General features: G+C 40.8%; 2 protein-coding genes across 2 annotated transcripts; one reads left to right on the top strand and one right to left on the bottom strand.

The window, feature by feature from the left end:
* Window positions 1-452: 452 nt before the first annotated feature.
* Window positions 453-9,873, top strand: LOC119730582 (tetratricopeptide repeat protein 22-like). The gene is made up of 2 exons (XM_038203561.1): window positions 453-1,822; window positions 6,299-9,873. Exon 2 carries the CDS (start codon window positions 6,335-6,337, stop codon window positions 8,756-8,758), a length of 2,424 nt encoding a protein of 807 aa, XP_038059489.1. The 5' UTR covers window positions 453-1,822; window positions 6,299-6,334; the 3' UTR covers window positions 8,759-9,873.
* A 3,971-nt stretch (window positions 9,874-13,844) lies between these two features.
* On the bottom strand, window positions 13,845-20,862 carry LOC119730213 (tetraspanin-9-like). The gene is made up of 6 exons (XM_038203001.1): window positions 20,759-20,862; window positions 19,923-20,117; window positions 18,985-19,164; window positions 17,818-17,958; window positions 16,250-16,333; window positions 13,845-14,702 (listed from the first exon to the last, which is right to left on the bottom strand). Exons 1-6 carry the CDS (start codon window positions 20,828-20,830, stop codon window positions 14,625-14,627), a joined length of 750 nt encoding a protein of 249 aa, XP_038058929.1. The 5' UTR covers window positions 20,831-20,862; the 3' UTR covers window positions 13,845-14,624.
* Window positions 20,863-23,066: the final 2,204 nt, after the last annotated feature.

Below are 23,066 nucleotides of genomic sequence, written 5' to 3'. Positions count from 1 at the left end.
TACAGCCAACGTGTCTCCTGTCTTCAAAAAAGGCAGTAAAAGTGACCCCAGTAACTACCGCCCTATATAACTAACATCAGTGGTATGTAAATGTCTTGAGCACGTCATCCATCGTCATATAATGTTCCACATTGAGCAGCACCAGATCCTGACAGACTGCCAACATGGGTTTAGAAAAAGCAGAGGGTGTGACACTCAACTCCTCATTACCATTGATGACATAGCTAAATCAATCGAGAAAGGCAAACAGGTTGACGCAATATTACTTGATTTCTCGAAAGCGTTCGATCGCGTCCCACATCAGAGGCTTCTCACCAAACTGAGGCACTATGGCATCACCGGTAATGTGCACAAGTGGATCTCAACTTTCCTTACAACACGTACCCAGCAAGTCGTCCTGGAGGGTAAAAGTTCTACAACAGCTGAAGTTTTATCTGGAGTCCCGCAGGGCACTGTCTTGGGACCCCTGATGTTTCTCCTCTACGTTAATGACATCCCTTCATATGTTTCTTCGAAAATCAGACTGTTCGCTGATGACGCCATACTTTACAGAGAAGTAGAAGAAACATCTGACGCTACATCCCTGCAAAACGATTTGGATGCTCTGTGCAGATGGGAGAGGGAATGGGAAATGAAATTCAATCCAGACAAATGTTTTGTCATGCATATCACCACCAAAAAGGATCCACTCATCAGCACGTACAAAATCAACCAGAGACCTCTCCAAACTACTACCAATCACCCATATCTTGGCCTAATCCTGAGTTCTGACTGTAGCTGGTCGTCTCACATCAACAAAATTACCAACAACGCTAGGCAGACCATTGGCATCATCAGAAGAAACTTCAAATCCTGTAGCAGAAAGGTTAAATCCCAACTTTACCAGTCTCTCGCCCGCCCCAAACTAGAGTATGGTGCCTGCGGCTGGGCCACCTTCACTGAGGAAGAAAACAAACAACTTGAAGGTATCCAGAGATACGCTGCCAGGATGTGTTGTAACAACTTCACCAGGCTTGCCAGTGTCACAGATATGTTGAACCAGCTTGGTTGGCCTCTACTTGAAACACGTCGCTCCATTGCTAGACTAACCATGATGTACAAGATCTCTCACAACCTCGTTGAAGTCAAACACGACCTTAGGCCCAAAACAAAAACCCTTAGGAGCTCGCACCAGTTTTCATACCACCGACCCAACGCTAAATCCAAGTTCTATAGCACCAGTTTCTACCCATCAACGATCCCCATTTGGAACGACCTGCCAAACACTATCATCACCATACCCGACTTAAACCAGTTTAAACAAGCCTTAGTAGACCACGTCATCGGGGAGGGAACCAAAACCCAAGTTAACTAGCTCCAGCATAGCCGCCCCAACTCTAGCGGGATGCGGATTCTACCGTTTAGCTGGAGCAACGGATACAGATACAGATACAGAAATTAGTACGCCGGTGCAGCGCATAAAAAAAGAGGGACAGCCCCTCCGCCCCGATTCAATGTGTACTACGAAGTGTTTTTGATAATTGCACCTATAGCTAGAAACTTTAATTCCCCTGAGACATACCTTAACTAAGCTATCCAGGCATGCAAAATACATTTGGCATTTTGTACACCCAGTATGGAACACAGCGTATGTGCAAAAGGGCGCCCTCTACCCGATTTCTCAACCCCAAGAGGGCGCTGTCCATTCTGCAATGTGGGAATTCCCCATGTGAGCAATAAACAGGCATCGGGGCGTTTCTGTTTCGCGGAATCCACACACAAAACTGTCAGTGTCAGTATTTCGGATTGATGTAGACTCTCATCGACAGCATCAGTGATTCTGGTAAGGTTGTGAAGGTATAATTTATACATCTATACTTATTCTACCTCCATGTTGTTTGTAGTCTGTAGTGATATTTATTTTATCATTCACTGGTTCAGCGTGTACAGGTGTATATGTACCTGACTACTTGCTACGCAGGGGCTAGCCTAGCCCCATAAATGTGGCCTATTTACTGGACTGCCTCCGTAAACATAGGCCACACATCCACATGTACAAAAAACGTGTCGACTTTGCCAAATTTTGATTTTCACATTTAGGCTTACTTTGTAGGTTTTTTTTGCTTTAGTCGCATTCTCACCCTCTATATAGGCTAATCAGAAAGTGCTGCCTTTTTCAGATGTCTAATTTTTGTGAAATTTCATGTTGAAATTTTGATACGCAAACGTGTGCAAATGTATCTGGAAATTTCACGAAAAATGGACATCTGAAAAAGGCAGCACTTTCTGATTAGCCTATATAGAGGGTGAGAATGCTTCTAAAGCAAAAAAACCCTACAAAGTAAGCCTAAATGTGAAAATCAAAATTTGGCAAAGTCAACACGATTTTTATACATGTGGATGTGTGGCCTATGTTTACGGAGGCAGTCCAGTAAATAGGCCACATTTATGGGGCTAGGGCTAGCCCGACTGCATCTGGCCGTACGTACTGTTGCAAGCTCTGTAGTACGGCCAGACAACTCGGATGTGGCGATTTTGCTACCGATTTTGATCGAAATTATCTTCTCATCCAGGACAGACCTTTCCAAAGTTAACATTACTAGTCGTAGAGGAACTCATACCTTTTCGAAAAAAAACATTCTTTTATCCCAAAATCTTCATCCATCTGGCCAAAAGACGACTTTCAGTCATTATCTTCCACGAATATCGTCCCGAAAATGTCCCTCCATGCGATTTCAAAATGGCGGCCGCATTGTAATGTATGCATTATGCGGGCGCACTTTGGCAAGGTTATGAATATGCATTGTTCAGTTCATGACCTCGTGTTTGTATGGCCAGCCGCGCCGTGCGACCGACAAACGTCATGAACTGCAATGCATAATCATAATCTTGCCCAAGCGCACCCGCATAATGCATAAATTACAACACAACCGCCATTTTGAAATCGCATGGAGGAACAATTCGGGACGATATTTGTGGGAGTTGATGACTGAAAGTCGTATTTTTGGCAATATGGATAAAGATTTTGGGATAAAAGAACATTTTTTTCAAAAAGGTATGAGTTCCTCTACAACTAGGAACCTTGGAAATGTCTGTCCTGGATGAGAAAATCGCTACATGATCAGAGTTCAGGGGAGCATTTGGTGTCTGGCCGTACTACAGAGCTTGCGATAGTACCGTACGGCCAGATGCAGTCGGGCTACGCAGCGGCGTATCCAGGAATTTTTTTTGGGGGGGGGGGGGCCGTTGTTGGTTTTCATCAGGAAATCAATGTTAAAAGGTAGATCAGTGTTTTTTCTTGGGACATGTCACACCTGGCCTCCTTAAAATCAATGGGGGGGGGGGGGGGGGCTCGTACCATACTTTCAATAGGGGCGCTGTTCTAATCCGTCGATCATATGATCATATCACTACAGTGTACAAATATCATTTTTTGGTTGGGGGGGGGGGGAGTCACATTATTTTTAATGTATTTCCATGGAAACCTAATTGGAGCAGAGAGGGGGGGGGGGGTTGTTATAAATCCCCCTCCCCCATCCCCCCGGGGCCGTGCCTGCTACGATGTAAATGTAACTTAAAATGACATCTTCGAGTACCAAAACATGTTCAGTTCTAGATCTTCAGTTCTTCTAGATGGCTCACACACTGGACTTGATCCCCCCCTCTATTTTGAGCGAAATTATTCGTCATATGTTCGGAAAAGTAGATTTTGAGGATATTGACAATCAGGCCTTTGGTTAAAGTTGATATTAAAAATGGAACATACCTGATTAATAACCAGGGAAAATCAAAAGAATTAAATGAACATGTAAAAAAGGATCCTGTGACTCAGAGAAAATTACCATAAATGTTTTTGGGGGACAAACTCCCTTCAGATTTTGACTCAAATGTGAAGGACATACATAATGGAGACGTCCATTATTACTGTATGGCTCTTTATTACTGTATGGCTCTTTTTTCTTTAACATGGTGTCATATGTTTATCACCATTAATAAGACCCATGTTAAATGAGAGCCAATACAGCCTTGTGTGTCACGCTACACATTTGCTCCTGTTACAAGACGAGACAGTGATGAGACAGTGACGCACTGGGGGGGGGGGGGGGCGCCTTGGGGGCTTGAGGTTCCCCCAAGACTAAGAGGTTGTTAAATTATTTTTTTTGGGGGGGGAGGGGATGGGGTTAAATTTGTTGGGTCCATGATTCGGCCGTGGTAGTAATTTATGTGGCCTGTTTTCGAGTGGTATGTAATTGGCACTCGTACTTATGTCAAAAAAATCCGTCCCCCCCCCAATTTTCTTTTCTGCGGCAAAACATTTTTGGCTACAAATTTTTCAAAAACTAAAAATTCTGAAAACAGTTTGAAAACAAAATTGTGAGCCCCCCCCCCCCAAGCCAAATCCTGGGTGCGCCATCGGGATGAGAGGACTAAAACGCTTTAGTTTTTGATAAGGGCGATCTGGTTAACCATATTTTTATAAAACCTCTCAGATATGTGGCTTATGGAGTACTCTATCGAAAATGCCTTGTTCCCCGATCCACAGGTTGCTTAGGAATGAGAAAATCTGGGAAAAATCGCCAAGAATTCTTTCTGAGAAAAAAAATAAGAAACAGCGCCCTCTATCGATATAGCCAGAAACCTGTTGCACGTAACGAGTGCAGGCTAGATGATCTTTCTTTCATGCTAAATTCTTGCTTTTTGTCGTCCTCAGCAGGATGCCAACAATACTTCATTACAGTTTTGTCCAATTTGAAATGATCAAGTTTTAAGATCGCTGGTTATTCATTAGCTACAGGAAAATCGCTCGGTATGGTAAATCCTAGAGAAGAAAAATTCATGAAATGTTTTCTCAGGGTAACACTTTTAGTTTTGGTTATACTTTAATTTACATTTGTTTTAATATAAATTACTGATTTAAATCAATTTCAGTTGTTTTTAATCAAATTTCCCACGTCTTGTTTCATGAACAGATCCTGCAGTTCACATTTGACAATGACACACGAACCGTCTGGAAAACCTTTTTTGCTTGCTAGAGTGATATCGACCTTTGCTATTTTAACCCCCAAATTAACCCCCAAAAGTAGTTGAAGCTGTGTTGAATATTCATTTCATGTATTCGAATATTCATGCAGTTACTGTTATTATTTGAATTTTTGAATAACAGATTGAAAGAACAATAAACAAACCTTTTGTCGGTAAAGTTGTTTCTATTTGTCTTTATTTGTTTCTTAAATTTATGATGTCTTGATAACAGCAGAAGATAAAATCATATTGTTATGATTATGAACAGATTTGTGCAGTTATTACTTTCGTTGAACAGCTCCTTCCGGTATTTTACTGAATATTCAAATTCTAAATAGAGAGAAATTCAAGTATTTGAAATGACTTTCGAAATTGACTCAATTACAGGGTGAGTCAAAAAAGCGAAACCCAAACCTCCAAAATTATATTTCGTATTTAATAGGTTATGTAGCACCAAACATAATAATGACTGGAAAGCCAATTCAATAAGCTACTTTTTGATGAAAAAAAATACTGAACTTGCTCAATCCGTTCAAAGAATATCACCATTTAAACACAATGACCCTAAAACCTCTTTCGTCCAAAAATGTGATTTCAAGAATCGTCGTCACAATTTTCTTCAAACACCACCAGTAAACCTCAGTTTAAAAGTTACAGATATTCAACATTGAAGGTCCGTCTTTTAAAAATATTGGATTTTATAAATCATATTGTTTGGGTTGTTAATAAAGGTAGTGTGTACTACTACAGTTGTTATAAAACATGTATTCTGTGTTATTTTCTTTGTTGTTACAGTCAGAATACACAATACACTGCTTTTTTGACAAAACAGGTTTTAGGGTCATTGCGTATAAATGGTGATATTCTTTGGACGGATTGAGCAACTTCAGTTGCTTCATTTAAAAGTGGCTTATGAAATTGGCTTTCCAGTCATTATTATTTTTGGTTCTACATATTTTTTTTAAAATATGAAATATATTGTTTGGGGTTTGGGTTTGCTTTTTTGGACTCGCCCTGTTTAGCCTGTCAATTCCGTCTTCATCCTAATATTTGTGGCATGAAATTAAAAAGACGACAGCTGAAGACATTGTCAGAAAATATTAATTGTTCTATTCGATATTTTAATGAAACTGAAATCCACGTACACTGTAAACAGTTAACTAGTAAACAGTTCCTAAGTCTGAATTATTTTTTCTTTTAACAGCCTGGCATAACGGCAAATTACGAAATCCACGTACACTGTAAACAGTTAACTAGTAAACAGTTCCTAAGTCTGAATGATTTTTTCTTTTAACAGCCTGGCATAACGGCAAATTACGAAAGGACCAGTAACATGGCATCCTCAGACACCACCGTCTCCCCAGGGCTGTTCATGTTGCCTCTTCCCATCAACAAGGACATTAACATTGACAAAGCTGTGGTGGAGACTAAAGTCAGAGATCTGAATCACTTCCTTCGAGTACGAACTGGCCGGTCGGAGGAGTTTGCTATCCTGAACCTGCAGGGTCTCCTGACCCTCCGACTTCACCGCTATGAGGAGGCCCTTGGCTACTTCCACGCAGTCCTGGAGAAAGACCCGGAGAACCTGAACGCCCTAGCTGACCTCCAGTATGTCTTGGAGAAGCTCTTCAGACTGGCCGAGGCAGAACACTGCAAAGATGAGCTGAGTCGCCTTCTCCGATCTCAAGATCAAAGTGAGTTGATTGAATCTCAGAAATTGAACAAAGCCCGGTGCCTGGCCGAACAGGCTTATGCGTATGCCTATGACATCCATAGCGACACTCTCGAAGGAAAGAGATTCATGGATTCTAATGGTTTGTACCGGAAGGCACTGGACCTTGGCGGTACAGCTGTTAAGACTGCTGAGAAAGACGACTGGAAATTATGTATGGCCACCAACGCGCATAAGCTGTTTGACAGTCTCTATTATGAGAACAAGCATGCTGCAAAAGACTACATTGACATTGCTGTAAATTTGTTCTATGAAATCACCCAACGGATTCCCGGTGATCCCGAGTTTCAGTGGGATAGCTGGCGACACTTGGCTGACATTTTCAGGTCGTTTAAAATCAGGAAGATTTCTAAAGAAGTGCGTAAGGAGCTGATGGAGTACAAGAAAGATCCTGAGAAGTGCATGCTGAAAGCCATGGAAGTCACCCCCAACAATGCAAGGCTCCTAGCTCGCTATGCCAACTTCCTGTATTCCCTCAACAAGGAATACCAGAAGCCCCTGGAACTGTTGGAGCAGTCCATAAGTCTGGATAGCACTGAGTTCAATTTCTACGCGTTCACCACCAGAGCAATGATCAACCTCAAATACTACAATTATCACGTGAAGCAGGCAGGGCAAGACGCCTCGAAGATGGGTCTTCTTAGGAATGCTCTCCAGCTTGCCAAAAGTGACTTGGAGAAAGCCATGGCCATGCATGTCACCCCGTGGGATTTGGCCCGCCTGGGAGAGGTCTATTACCTCCTTGCAAAGAACCACACAGAGCAAGACAGTGAGATCAGGTCCCTGATTGAGAAAGCCCTTCTGCACTTCACCAAAGCAGGAGATTGTCAAGATGGCCATAAGATGATTGCGGTACATCTCAGTCGAGGACGCTGCCTGTTTGAGATCGGAGAGAAGCGCTCAGCGATAGGATGCTTCAAGCAAGCAACAGACTGTGAACCCCCAACAAGCACTTACACTGGCAATTTCAATGAACTCTTGAGTGTTTACCTGACCATTCTTCGTGAAGAGAAATCTTCGGAGGACAGGTCCATCTTTGCTGAAACTGCCTACTCCCTGAGGAGCGCGGTACTTAAATACGGCGAGAAAAACATACGTTCATTTTGTATTGGTAAGTTTAGATCAGAATATGCAGACGAATTGCAACAGCTGGCTGCTTACTGTGATAAGTTTAAGGAACTCAAGCAACTGGCATCCTTACTTAAGTTTGAGGAACCAGTGTCACCTGCAAAAGCAACTATTGACACCGGAGGAAAACTGCAGGGGCCTTGGACTAAAACTTACTTTCATAGAGCAAGTGACGTGACACAAGGAGTTGCACAAGGTCATGGTACTGCTGCTGCTAGACCTGTAGTTGACGAACACGATGACTCGGCTAAGAGAGTTGTTGCAGGACAGATGAAAGAAGAAACAGAGGTCGCCGCAGGTATCATTCCTGATGAAACTTTGGCTGGTGCCTCTGCTTCCATTGATGCACCTGAGAATAAATCCGAAAATGCTGAGGCTGACCACGAGATGACATCTCTGGCTGAAGACGTGGCAAAAATAGCCATCATGAGGCCTTCTGGGGAGTTGAAGGAGCAGCCCATTAGGAAAGCACCTGAGAAAGCAAGGGTCTCCAGCTTTGAGTATGACTTTTTCGTTGTCTATCCCAAGAACCAGAGAGATTGGGTGTCATACGACCTGCTGGTGGAATTGGAAGAAATCCGGAAGTTGAAAGGGTGTACTCGTCACAGGGACGTTATTGCTGGAAAATTCAGGATCAGGAGTGAGATTGAACTGATGAAATCCAGTGCCAGCATTTTATTGATATATAATGAAGACTTCAATCACGAGTGCGATTATTCCATGCATCAAGCTCTCCAGTTAAGAAAGAGCAAGGACTTCAGTCGGGTCATTATTCCCATCTTACGAGATGCTTCAGAGATACCGGATGAGATTAGTGTCTTCCATGATTTTGATGCCACTGGTGCAGTTGACTGGAATAAGTTGGCACTTTGCATCGAACAGCAGATAGCTCGCTAAGCTTAGATGATGTCCAAAAAACCGCATTTTCCCCCAACTTTCACTCGGGAGGTAACACACTGAGTATACAGTGTTTATACGTCGGTGAAGGGCAAAACCTAATTTGATTAATAAAGTAAAGTAAAATCTGTCACGAGCTAGAAAATTATGGCCCATCAGGACGGTGTTTATCTCCTGTTTCCTTTGTATGACGAAACGACTGAGATTGTGTCTATTCTCCCTGGCCTGGATGGGATGCCGGTCCATCGCAGGTACATAACAACAGTGTACCTGGACATTGTTTGAGTAAGGACGGGGAGGTACTGAATTCGCATATTTCCAGCTAGCTTGTTTGGCCAATATTTATCATGGAACAATTACGAATCAAGAAGCAAGACTAATCCGGACTTGTAAAGCTGGTCCCAGGCCAAATTGGTCTAAGGCGTTGTGGGTGTCATCTGAGTCAATTAATTTCGCCCAAAGTCAAGTCAGTCAGTGAGAAAGTCAATTCAATTCAATATAATATTTTGTTTTATCACAATTAAAAACTTAAGTAGTGAAATTCATGATCTTCTCAATGTGCACATAAAAACAGTATACATGTATTTAAACACTTATGAATTTACATTAGGCGAAAAGTTACGGGGGGAAAAGAGAAGTATAAAACAGTATGAATCCCCTACTTTGGAAAAATCATTCAAAATGAAAAAAGAAAGTAAATATCTATGTAAAAAAGCTGCTATTGTAAACACAAACTCAAATCTGCATGCGTACCGATGTGCTAAGTTATAAATTTAAAAAGATATCTGACTTATTGAAACATTGCAAACAATATTTATCTGATAAAAGTAGAATTGTAAATATGAATGGCACTAGGTAAAATTAATATCTGAACCAATTTGTGTGAGTGGGGAGAGCACCAAATCTTCCTGATCGGAGTATGTGTAAAGATGAATGGAGAGAATGAGTTGGGTCCCGAGTTAAAATCTGCAGTTAAGTGAGATAGTTTGTTCAACAATTTCGTTTACCTGTTTTTCCTCCGGACCACTTTAATATTTTTAGTGCAGCTTTGGTAGAATAGATGCAAAATTTAATCATGGACATTAAAAGAACTTAACTTCCTGAAAAAAAATGAAGCCTTTTATGAATGACTGTCCCAAAATTCTTGTACTCGGTGAAATTTTCCACTTGTTAACAGGTCCAGCATCATTTTTTTTTTACGAAAGTCAAAAATAAGTCATCGCACCATTGTCATCGCACCATTCAACAAATTATCAGTCAGTGAGAAAGGTTCAAGGTTGACTGTAGGCCTAGAGATCCAGCAAATTCAAATTCACAAGTGAATGCCATGATCCAGTGGTTATGGTGTTTGACTCTTGTACGATGGTGCATGGGTTTGAACCCTGCCAGGAGCATGGTGTTTGTGCCTTTGGGCAAGACCAACTTAACTCCAATTGCCTCGCTCCACCCAAGAGTATGAACGGTTTATAACCCTGTGAGGTTAGAGATCGGAATGTGCGATGATAGTATCAGCTGCCGCGAGGCCTGATGAACGGGGAATAATAATGCTTTGAGATTGTTGGTACGATGGAAAGCACTATCCAAGCATTACAACTTATTTCATTTAAGTGAAGATCAGTGAGTAGGTGATAACAGTACAAAAAGGACATCAGGCTGGCCGTCCTGGACCAGCACAATCGGAACATGGTTATCCATCGGGGTTGGGGGAATTGTCGGCATCTTCCAAGCCTCCTAGTCCTTGGGTCTGTAGTCCTATTGTTGACGGAGTTTGACTCGATGGAAGAGTTCTAAAGATTGATTTAAATTCAGCCAAAGAATGATTATCGTTGTGTCCGCAAGCAAGGTATTTTGCTTTAATCATGTCTATCTTGCTGATGAGGGCAGAGTCGGAGTACTTGATGGCTGTCGGGGTTTGGCAATTTCCCCACTGAGAGGTTTTGTAAAGCTTTTCATCAGAATTTCATATTATTAAATCCAGGATACTTTCTATCGTATGGGCAGTTTCAATCGACATTAATTATAACTACTTGCTTTTTTTTCTGCTGGTTCCTGATTTGCAGATTTCTTTGCTCACTGTGACTCGTCAGGTATTGTACCGCATCTGGAAAAATCGCTCAACGTCAGGTTACATAGGCCGTACTCGGTTTTTGTAATCGAAACATTACCTTATTAACAATAAATTAAATATTCTGTATATTATTTCTAATACAATGAGCTTAACAAATTGATTGAGTGATTCATTACATTCATCATAATTACGTGGGTATATAAATCTCCGTTCTGCAAGGCAGACAAAAGTAGCCTAGGATAAACTGACGCGGGAGACACAATATCTTAGACAAGAGCCAGGCGAAGTTGTCTGGCGGACTGAATCTCCTGGCGTCCACAACTGCCGCCAGATATTGAAGTGGCGGCCGCCATATATTAAGTGGCGACCACGAGATTTTAAGTGGCTGACGCCAGATATTAAGTGGCAGCCGCAAGATAAATAAGTGGCGGCCACCATATATGAAGTGGCGACCGCGAGATATTAAGTGGCTGACGCAAGATATTAAGTGGCGGCCGCCAAATGCATTCATCCCTTATCGACTGGCACTTATATCCGTCTTCCGTAACCTCACAATTTATTCCTAGCAAGTAAATCTACCGACTATTTTATCATTATTCTATACAACCCAACATTCACTGCTTATCGGTTTGTCAACAAGCTGCTTCAATTCAACAATCCAAAGTACATTTTCGTTGAGGAAAATATCTACCCTATGGAATATCCTCTTACACAGCAAGGGTTTATGATATGCGAGCAGATTCGGTGATGAATTATGCAAAACAAGACTGCGTCTTGACCTCGAGATTCTGACCTTTCAGCGGGCGCCTTCTATCCGGTTTTCCGTAACCCTTTGTTGTATTACAAAAACATGGCAGCCAAATTGACCAATCAACAGTTTCACCAAATGTATATCAGACGATGTCATGTTTTGGAGACGGCTCCATTTGACAAGGGGTGATATTCACACTAGAAAACCTCCTGCAATTATGCTGAAAAGTACAACTTTTTAAAGTTTTGGTTTTAATTTAATATTCATACATGCAAATATATTCCACACTGACATCAGCTTCCATGACGTCTTGAGATGAAGATATCGCATGACTGTACTGTGCTAACAATGTTTAATTTCAAAATTTCAGCCCAAGACATATTGTGCAAACTTGTGGACAATTCGTTTTCAAAATACAACAAAGTTACAGAAAGCAAAAACCACTAAACCAGTACAATTCCAATAAACAAGGTACGTCTATGAATCGGCTTTTATGAAAATGTGAACGTGTTTTATATAAGACAATCAAATTCCAATGATAAAAATGAATATTTTTTTTCGTAAAAAGGAGGAAAAGAGTATTCTCAATCAGTAATTGTCAATTTTGTCAGTTTTTCAGGATAATAAAGATCAATAAATGTATCATTTTCAGATTCATACATTTTTCACTCGAGTTTCACCTCGTGTATACATGTAAGTAGTATCCATAAATTGCATAGACTCCTTCCAAGACTTTACAGTGCTCGTGCATTCAGTACGTTTCTATCATCAACAGACGATAGTGCTAAACCAAAGCGACTGGTGTGGGAGTCTAGCAGAGTATGGCATGCACATGAGACAACATTTACACAAAAAGGAATGATTTAAACGATGCTTAATCATCAGAGTGATTTTGAAAACGGAATTGGGCAAAATGTTTATTATCCTTGAAAATGTTTAAACATCCAAGATCGGGTTATAATAACAAAGAATATAATAACCGGGAATGGGTCATTAGGGAGACTTTCACTTTCCAATAGACTTGTGCACAATTTTTTTCCAACTTAAATGTGCCCTAACCCAATATTCCCTTGTCCTTTTTCCACCAATTTCGGTATTTTTACTAATTAGACCACGAGCAACAAATATAACCTAATTGCGACGGCACAATTTTGCTAAAGTTTGCCTCTAAATTGGGGTAATGACCGGTGTCTCCCTATTATCGAAAAAATAACTATAAGGTGTATCCCTAATGGTACTTTCAGGAATATAATACAAATCTGTACAAGAAAGAGTTCTTTTCAAGGCATTCTTTTCACTTTGAAAATAAAAATGTGGCAAAACTTGGTGCAGCGGCTAATCAGACATGACATCAAAGTTAGTACAGGGGAGTCCGAATGATCTGGACCCAATTTCACAATTTTTGTGTGTGTGGCAAATAGAGTATATTGAGAAAAATCTGAGTGACTCATATTAATGGTTATTACCTTGTCTTTCACAGGAAATTAGAATTTATCAAATTAGTGGCTGTGGTGAGGAGTTATGCCATTTTTATCGAAGTGGCTCATTTCCCAGTCTGCACACGGAATTGGTTTTGCCTTTTTTTTTAATGTGTCGATAACTTCAAGTGAGTCAGCTACCATGACTAGGTTTTTATTTGTTATTACACTGCTTCACATCAGAACGCGATTTCAGTAAAGTTGTTGAAACTTTCACCAAACATGTCCAAAATACCAGCATATAACATATCTTATTTTCACTTGTTTTGATACTTGCTACACATTTTTAACATTGTCTTTAATTTGGGTCCAGATCATCCTGTCTCCGTCACCCTGTATAGTACTCACAGCTGCTCATTAGACAAATTTGTAAGGTAAGAGAGACTTTGGCTTATCCGGTTAGCAGCCACAATACTATACTGCTTGCATGCTAAGAAGGACTAATAATAATAATAATAATCGGCACTTAAGAACGCTTTTATTAGTAAACTAAATCACAGCGCTTACAGTATTATTATTACCCCTGATCACTGGGCCAAATAAACATTCCAAATACCATCTCAGTTCCCTGGGGAGTATACAACTCGATGCTGCCTGTTAAGCGCAAGCAAGCTTATTCAATCACAATATAACCATCTCTGCCCTCACAGGTACCATTTTACTCCTGGGTGGAGAGAAGCAATGAGTGACAAAGTGCCTTGTCCAAGGGCACACGCACCATGACCCCGGGCTGGACTCGAACCCACAACCTGCAGCTTTATCCACAGGCCACGAATCCAGTGCCCTTAACCACGAGGCCACACAGCGCTCCACTCCGGTCAAAACCTGCTAAGTAAATTTGCTAAATAATTTTGCTTAATAGTACTCTTTAACAGCTTAGTACTTTCAGTAGGTATTATATATTTCAGAAAAAAAATGTAAATTTTCAAAATTCCTTATGATATTTCAGGGTGATTAACAATGTTTTATACAAAACTGTGCATTTTGTGATAAAAGCATGAAACTTGGCATGTGATGAAGTCTTCATACAAAAAAGTGGCATTTGCAATTGTGTAGATCTTATTAATATCCATAGGTAGACTATGGTTTTACAAAGGTCATGACCTCTCGTAAGGTCACCAGAGGTTGAATATGAAATGGCCTATATGTGAAAAATCTTTTTATAGCATGAACACCTTTAATTAAGACATGAACACCTTTAATTAAGACATGAATCGTGAAAAAAATGATGGGGTTTAAAGAATCAATCTTACAAATAGCCATAAGGAGGTTTAATTACAATGGTCATGACCACTCAAAGGTCACCGGAGGTCAAAGATGAATTGTCTCCACATCTGATAATTATTTTCATGGTATGAAGACCTATGAGATAGACTTGGGTCATAGGAAAGTGAAGTTTTGAAGAACAAAAGTCATGAATAGAGTATGTAAAAGCCATTGACCTCTCAAAGGTCACCAGAGGTCAAATATGAAATGCCTCCATATCTGAAAATGTTCTTTTGGGCATGAAGAACTAACATGTGAAGTTTCATGCTTTTCATGCACAATCCTTTGGCATAATTATTGGGGCTATGCCCATTCACCATAGCTTCTGGTTTCACGCTTGATGTCATAGTACAGCATCATAGTAAACACCATTCCCAAGATCTGTGGATATTGAAAAAAACAAAGAAAAATACTGCTATCAAATACACGCCAAGGACAGACAGACAGACAGAGGGATAACAACAGATTCTTTGTTGTCCTGGGGGGAGGGAGGGGCTCATGCCATACTTTCAATAATAAAACTTTAGTACACGAGAACAAAGACATTACTCCACAAGGACACGATTTCCAGTATACACTTGTGGCCGGGGTGCCTTTAATAATAGACATAATTTCCAGTGCCTTGAGTGCCTAATTGTTGGTAGATACGTGCGCTATATAAGACTCTGGTAATATTATTATTACCAAGGGAAGAATGGTACCCCACAAGTCAGTCTTGGTCTGACCGTACCCGACAAGGGACATTCTACAGAAGAGGGATAAAAGGAAAAAGTACCCTGGCTGTGCATGTCAGAGTTGTAATGACTCAAGTCAATGACTCGACTCGAGTCCGACGCGAGTCACAATTTTTGATGACTCGCCTCGACTCGAGTCCCTAAGGGTAAATGACTCGACTCGACTCAAGTCACTGCGAGCCAATGACTCGACTCGAGTCCCTCATCAGAAAAATCGACTCGACTCGAGCGAAGGCTAATAAGACATACACGAGTCCCAAAAATAAAAGCAAAACTTTGCGAAAAATATTTGCACACATTATGTTCACGTCACTTTGCGAATACAGTACGGTACAGCGGCCGCTTGTACAAACAAACAACGTGTGGTTTCTTATTAAGCTCTTGGATTCGAACGCCGTCTAAATTTATGCCATCCTTTTAACAATTAAATATAAACATGCCCACTTTTAAATAATCAGAAACAGTTTGGTTTAATGCAATTTGGTTGTGATGCTGTCAGTTATCAGCGGAAAAAATTCTAGATCTGAAGTCAAACCAGATAAGAGCCTGTAAGACCGAAGTTTCACTTCTTTTTTAACTGTTAGTGATACAAATGACTTAATCTCTTGTCTTTATTTGTTATTGTAGTCTTCAAATATTCGTGACTCGAATTTAATCGAGCTAAATATTTGACTCGACTCGACTCGATACGACTACATACTGTGACTCGGCCCGACTTGACTCGACCTTGTTGACCTAATGACTCGACTCGGCTCGCGTCACTTCTTTAAAATGACTCGACTCGAGTCACAAAAATCAGCAACTCGTATACAACTCTGGTACATGTTCACAAGTTGATTTGCAAGGCTGCAAAGCTGTCTCCCCCGTAAAGACAGGCACGGCAAAGCCCAATCCCAGATATTGAACGAGATGGGTGTCAAGGGCCAGTCTCAAGTCATATCCAGGACGAGTTCCGGACACGCTTTGGGTAGAGTCATTCACTTAGTCTCCAATAGAAGCTCTACACTGGTCCCGGACATGTTTCTGTTAAATTTCGTCAACAACTGCTTGTCTCATCAATATTTACAACTTCATTGTCAAATGATTGCAGGACTAACTTTGGTTCAGAATCCTGCAACTTATACCACACAATGCCCGGAAGTTGTTCGGAACTCGTCCCAGATATGAATTGAGACGGGGGCCCTAATAACATACCTGGCATACACCGGAAGCAATGCATCCTGCAACGATGTAGTAGATGGAATCTCCCAGTTGCTTGATCAGTGCTTTTTGACAACCCTTGAGAAGCAAAGAAATGATTCCATTCAGACCGACAGGTTGTGAGAGTGGGAGAATTAATATATACGAAATAATTAACCAGCACGGGGTTTGAAGATTGCTCAGCCCCCACAGCAATGTAGGGTCAATTCCCTAAAGGTATACCCCTTCAAAATACCCATTTCTTTCATGTTAGGGAGGCGCTGTGGTCCAATGGTAATGGTGTTCGACTCACGTGCCGTGGTACGTAAGTTCGAACCCTGCCGAGGAACACGATGCTTGTGTTCTTGGGCAAGACGCTTTACTTCGATTGCCTCTCTCCACCCAGGAGTATAAATGGGTAGCTGTGAAGGAAGAGACCTGACTGCACTGATCTGAAGCTGCCGCAGAAAAATGGTATCATTCCTGATGAATAGGGACAATAATTGCAAAACGCTTTGAAACCTTAGATTTAAAGCGCTATATAGCACCACCGTTATTTGACATTACATTGAGAGGAAAAAAACCTAAATAATAAAACCTCAGAAATTCCAGTCCAGCATTGAAACAGGATTCTCTACAAAATCCTAAAATCAGAATCCTGACAAATTCATCCTTGGACGAAAGGCGAAAAGTAACGAGACAAAGTTAGTAAAGGGCCAGTTCCGACCTCACGTGAATGTGAATGCAAATGCCACACAAACTTGGCCAGCAGGAAGCATTCACAGTGAAATTTACCAATGAGATGAGAAGTGAATTCAACTTTGGAGAGCCTGCAATGGTTTCCCATTGCAGTTTGGCATCGAGAAACACATCGCCACGGCTCTAGTTATCGCAACCGGAACTAGTAACAGCCCAGTCCTACCACGTATACATTTTTTTCTAGAACGGAAGCCGTGAAAGATGAAATCTAAATCTTTATTTTTTTTTCTGAATGCAAGAAGGGGAAACTAAAAGAGAAAGGTGCTGTTTTCAAGCTGCTACTACTACTACTACTAATATTATAGTACTTTATACCAAGGTCTCAAAGCGCTTCACGATTATTACCCCTGTTCATCAGGCAATGAGACCAGTTCTGCAGCAGCTCAAGATCAGCGCAATCTGGTCTCTACCTTCACAGGTACCCATTTATACTCCTGGGTGGAGAGAGGCAATTGTAGTAAAGTGTCTTGCCCAAGAACACCAGCACCATGTTCCCCGTCCGGGTTCGAACCCACGTGCCGCGGCAAGTGAGTCGAACACGGTAACCATTGGATCACAGTCGCTCTACTGTAAAGGCCATATGTTTCTGTACACAATTGAAACCATCGTAATAATATCGCTTTGTGCGTACGAAAAATAAAAGTCCAAGATCTTCAAAGTGTATGCTGCCTCTCTTCTAAACTCACATTTTAACAATCTCCCTTTTTGGATTGAGCAAATAAACTGCTCTTTTTACCCATTTAATGTCACAGTTATAGGGTCTCATTTGCTCAGCGGAAATCTGGTGCAACGGGGCGGGCCAGATTATTCCAAACTAAACCTACCTCTTGGAACTTTTCAATAACATTTGATATACCACATCCCTCTGTATACGATGAACAGCAACTATCTGGGGTTTGGTTCAATATGAAGTCATCGTTGTTGTCTGCCCAGTCGCGTAAGCCATTCACACCACAACACTCAGACTTAAAAAAAATAATTAAAAAAGATAAAATAATATAATAACTAGAGGTTGTAGGAACAACCACACGGTGTTGGGCTAGTGATGACTGCAAAAATTCGCCACACACATGAACTCAATATGCATGTTTGACTTTATCAACATGCTGCCAGAGGGCGCTCTAACATTTGATGACGTCACCTGCAATATTTTTGTACAGTACTGCCTAGGCAGAGACTTACATCGTTGAAAGCAAGTTCGCATCTTCTGCCAATTTCAAATAATAAGGCACTTTCGGTTTTGACCGGGAGGAAGGGTCATGTGATTTTGCACTTTTTACCAAAAAAGAAGACCCTGCAATATTGTATCGATTGCCACAAATAACAAAATCAAATCTGTAACAGTTGATTTTATACTGATTTTCAAAGATTAAATCTGAAAATCTTTGATTGCTTGTAATATGATTCCTGGTGACGTTATCGTGACGTCATTACCAAAAAGCTCAATAGCTGTGTTAACTGTGCTATTTATAGCGACATTTTGATTATATCTGTCACGAATGATTTTTTTAGCAATTTGTGTATGATTAAAAGGTCTTTTCATTAAAACTTCCGGTGTGATGACGTCGTCGATTTATTTCTATTTTCTTTTTAACTAATTGAATTTTATATCTGCACAGACCATAACATCTCTATGTGAGCATCAGGCACCTTAAGTAATGTATTCAGTGGTCCCCCGACTTTCTGTTACCGTTGAGCAAAGTTTCAGCACATTGCCAACGACGCCTGACGCTCATGCGATGGGCGTTGCCAGGATTTTTTCTAAAGGGGGGCCAATTAAGCGAAGGGAGAAATCACCGGCCAGGCAAAAATTGACGCCCTTTGTAAAATAATAAATATACATTAAATTAACATAAAATGATTCGCCACTCGTTTTCTTTCTTTCTTTTTTTCTTAATCCCTTACGCGAATAAATATGGCGTTCAGGGAGCCTTCTGAAAGTGGTCAATAAGCGTCCTGTGGTTTTCACTAAGGTGCCCATCGAGCCTTACCTCAGTCTGGAGCCTATCCCAGGCAAAGGTAAGCCATGCCTCGCCATCTTTGCCATAATTTTTCAGACCTTTGATCATCAGGTCGTCAGTAACTACCGTCTCGACCTGTCTTCGGTAGACGAAAGCAAGGATGACAGCGACAACCTCCAGAAGGAAGATCAGCAGCAGGAAGAGGAAAAACTACAAGGAGAGAAAGGAAACGGGAATTAATGACCGAGGTATAATGAGACATCTCCTTAAAGGGGCATAACGCCCTGAGGGGCATAAGGGCCTGAATTCCCCCCCCCCCCCCCCAAAAAAAAAACTTGATGTTTTGGATTTGATTACTTATCCTATTACTTACTTATCAAAAGTCTGGTTGAAAGGAAAATAACCCAATGTCTTGCAGTTCCCGAGAAAAGACGAAAAAACCTGATTGTTTACATCGGATGCGGTGGACATTTGGTGGCATATAATACGCATACGCATTTCCAGCCGTGTGCATTCAGTGTAGGGCTACCGTACATGTATGTTGTGTACGTCATAATACACACAGCACCATTACAAAATGTTTCTCGCATGTCCACAGAATGCGAAATGCTGTGCGGCAGCTCACAACTAGCACGCAATAGCTAATTTTTTGAGAGTCAAAATGTTGCCCCCTGAAATTCGTTCTCACTCGGTTCTTGCAAGAATAATACAAAATCGCCAAACTTTTAAGCATGGTTGTGTGGAAGTTTATATCCTATTTTGAAATGCTCATTCAAATTAACATATGGTTTTGAAGACTTTTTTTTAATGGTCACTACTGTACACGTCACTACATCACGTGAAAACGAAGCTAATTTTAGGTCAACTGAATTTTCATTTTGACATTTGCCATTACCCTGACGAATTCGCTTCGCACTGAACAAATCCACCTCCACTCTTCGAACTAACCTGAAATTGGTGTTACTCACCATTTTGAGCAGGCAAGTGCTTTCCTTGTATGCACCGCAGCATCCCACGCTGGGCATAAGTATGACGATGAAACCGGCTGCAATGCAAATATTAGCGGCGTTCCGGATCAACGGCAGGTCTGGAGCCAGCGGGAAAAAGCGACCCTCTTTCATACGAAGGATGATACCCAGGGCCAGAATGGCACAGCCCGAGAGCTGTGGATGGTAAAAAAGAAGGTAAATAATATGTGGCTGGTGTTTTGACTGGTATACTGGCTGATGAAATGGCGGCTAACCTGACTGATGAAATGGCTGCTAAATTAGCTGGGAAAGTGGCTGCTAAAGTGTCTGCTAGATTGGCTTGTGAAATAGCTGCCAAGATATGTGGCTGCCACTTTGCATGCTAAATTGGTATTTGAAATGGCTGCTAAAATGGTAAGTACAATGACCGGTGAAAATGGCTACTAAAGTGGCCAGTGAAATAGCCGCTAAATTGTCTAATGAAATGATTGCTTTAATTACCAGCTAAATGACATTTGCCGTTTCCTGGATCCGACTGGACCACTCTACACCGGCGCGGTGCAAAGCGGTGGGCACCGTACACCGTGCACGCACGCTTGCAAAATGGTGATAGCGCAGCAGCTTAGTACAAAATGTTGATATTATTGTTCGACGCTGTGCACATTGTATAGGATTCTGGAACTTAAAAAAATTCCCATGGACTTAAATGAAGAGTAAAAATGTGTGAGAATCGGTGAAAAAAGTGGTTGCCCATCGGGCTGGCATCCTGGAACTTTTGGTTGTCCCGGGACGTCGGACAACCGTTTTTGGGAGTCCTGTGATAAACATCAACTTACAAAGAGCAGGAGGTTGAAGAGGAGCACCAGACGCTTGAGACATCCCATACCGATACACCGTTTGCCAGCCATCTTGGATATTCTGTCTTCCTCACAGCTTTGTCAAAATCTGAAGAATTTGAAAAGAAAACACAAAGCTTGATCAAAGAAGACTTACATGTAAAGGTAATATACAAACATTTGTTTTCGCTGTAATCCTCAAAAATGGATTTCGAAGTAAGTGTTTTATAGTAAATATTCAGTGGCGCACCCAGGATTTGGCTTTAGGCGGGGGAACTCACAATTAATTTTTTGTTTTTAGAAGTTTTGCCCAAAATTTTTGGCCGCAGAACAAAATTGGGGTTTTGGTGGGGGGGGGGGGGCTATTTTGACGTTGGTGGCGCCACTTACACCCCTATTATACCACTCGAAAATATGCCACATACATATCACCAAGGTCAAATCGTGGAACTAAAAAAAAATACAAAAAAACCCCAAAAACTAGAGGTCAAGGCGTTTGTTGAGTTACAAACGCAGAGTGGTCGGGCTGATAACTATTTCATTAGACACAGCCCAGTTAAGTTATGAACAAAGGATCACGAAAATTTAACCTTTCAAGTACAACCAATGATTTTGTTGAAAACAAAAATGTATCAAATTTCAGTGTACATTTTATGTACACGTACAAGTTATTTCTGGTTTTATAATAATAATAATAATAATAATAACTGGATTTGTATAGCGCCAAATTACCAAAGGATACAAGGCGCTAGAAAAGAAGAAAGAGGAAAAGAAGACAAAAACAACAACAAAAGAAGGACATGCAGCTACGTTTGGGGGAAAAGGTAGGTCTTGAGAGCCTTTTTGAAGGAAAAGACACTGCATGAGTTTCTGATGGAGATGGGCAGGTTGTTCCATAGCCGGGCGGCGGCAACAGAGAAGGCCCTGTCACCAGCCAGTTTACGTGACTTGGGGATGACAAGAGACTCACAAGCAGAAGAACGAAGGGAGTAAGAACTCTTTTGGATTTTGAGAAGAGAACAAAGATAATCTGGTGCAGAGTGTTAAGTGACTTGTATGTGTGAACCAGTGTGCGAAACTGAATTTGTTGGGCGACTGGGAGCCAGTGTAGTTGTTTGAGCAGAGGAGAGGTATGGGTGTGTTTGGGGGTCGGAAAGATAAGCCTTGCACATCTGTTTTGAAGTCTCTGAAGGCGAGATATTTCTTTCTTAGAGACTATATTAAGAAGGCAGCTGCAGTAGTCCAGTTTTGAAAGAATCAGGGCACGGACAGCATTGTGGCAGTCATCAGTCCAAAAAGAGAAAGTAAATACAGATTTAGTTCGGAGAGCCATGTTCATTATGAAGTCGTATGTTGTTCATGAATTGCTCAAAGCCATAGATAATGGTGAATTTTCAATTGGTATTTTTTGACCTTTCAAAGGCTTTCGAAACAGTTAATCATGAAATTTGTACACAATCGCGGAAGTGGTGTCAGGTTGCAACATTTTTTCCAAGCAAACAAATTTAAATACATCAATGAAGTACATCAATGAAGTTCCTAAAATATATATTTTTTTATTATAGCTGTCCATCAAGTATCATTGGAAGCTTTGGAGCCGAGTTAGATTACGCACAGGCCTTCAAATACAAATGAGACTTCAATCATTTGGGTCAAGACTGAAACATTATTTTTACAGTCAGATTTTGTGTTTTGAATATGAGGAATAAATCAACTTTTTTCCCTGAAATATTGATGGCGATTTTGGTCTGTTTTCCTTTGCAAATTTTTGTTCATTGATGGAGGTGGGAAAAGTATCTCGACGATAAACTCAGAGAAGAAAAATAGCCGATGAAAATGAGCAGAGACGACGTGGATTCGACCAGGGATCTTTGTGGATATAGCTCATCTCGCTATCTACTAGGCTGTAGCTCAAAGACGACCGTTCTTAATTTGTTTTATTTATTTATTTATTTTTTTACTTTACTTTATTTCATCTCAAGGCATGAAAGAATACAGTTTATACTTAGAATTTACTATGATTCATGCATTTTAGAATATAAAGATAAGAATAACATTGGAATAACACCACCAAGAGATGCAGGGGACCCACAGAAAGCACAGCTGGTCGAGTTTGAGTCTCCTGAACATAAACAACAAAGAAGATACAGGATGTCAAGAACGATTATAAACAAAGACAGTATGAAAGCTAAATAAAAAACATACATACATAAAAATAACGTAACAAAATAGTTAAACTAAAAGTAAATTTTAAATGAAAAAGAAAATGATAATAAGCGACGCGAAAGCACAATATGGCAAATAATAA

This window comes from Patiria miniata, unplaced genomic scaffold, assembly GCF_015706575.1.
Source record: "Patiria miniata isolate m_02_andy unplaced genomic scaffold, ASM1570657v1 HiC_scaffold_22, whole genome shotgun sequence".
In the NCBI taxonomy this organism is placed as follows: domain Eukaryota; kingdom Metazoa; phylum Echinodermata; class Asteroidea; order Valvatida; family Asterinidae; genus Patiria; species Patiria miniata.
This window is presented reverse-complemented; position numbering and strand designations above follow the sequence as displayed.

Coding starts and splice junctions, on each gene's coding strand:
- LOC119730213 (XM_038203001.1), bottom strand. CDS start 20,830: ATGGCTGGCAAACGGTGTATCGGTATGGGATGTCTCAAGCGTCTGGTG. Junction 20,118..20,758: donor TCTTCAACCTCCTGCTCTTT/GTAAGTTGATGT, acceptor TACCATCCACAG/CTCTCGGGCTGTGCCATTCT. Junction 19,165..19,922: donor GCACTTGCCTGCTCAAAATG/GTGAGTAACACC, acceptor CTCTCCTTGTAG/TTTTTCCTCTTCCTGCTGCT.
- LOC119730582 (XM_038203561.1), top strand. CDS start 6,335: ATGGCATCCTCAGACACCACCGTCTCCCCAGGGCTGTTCATGTTGCCT.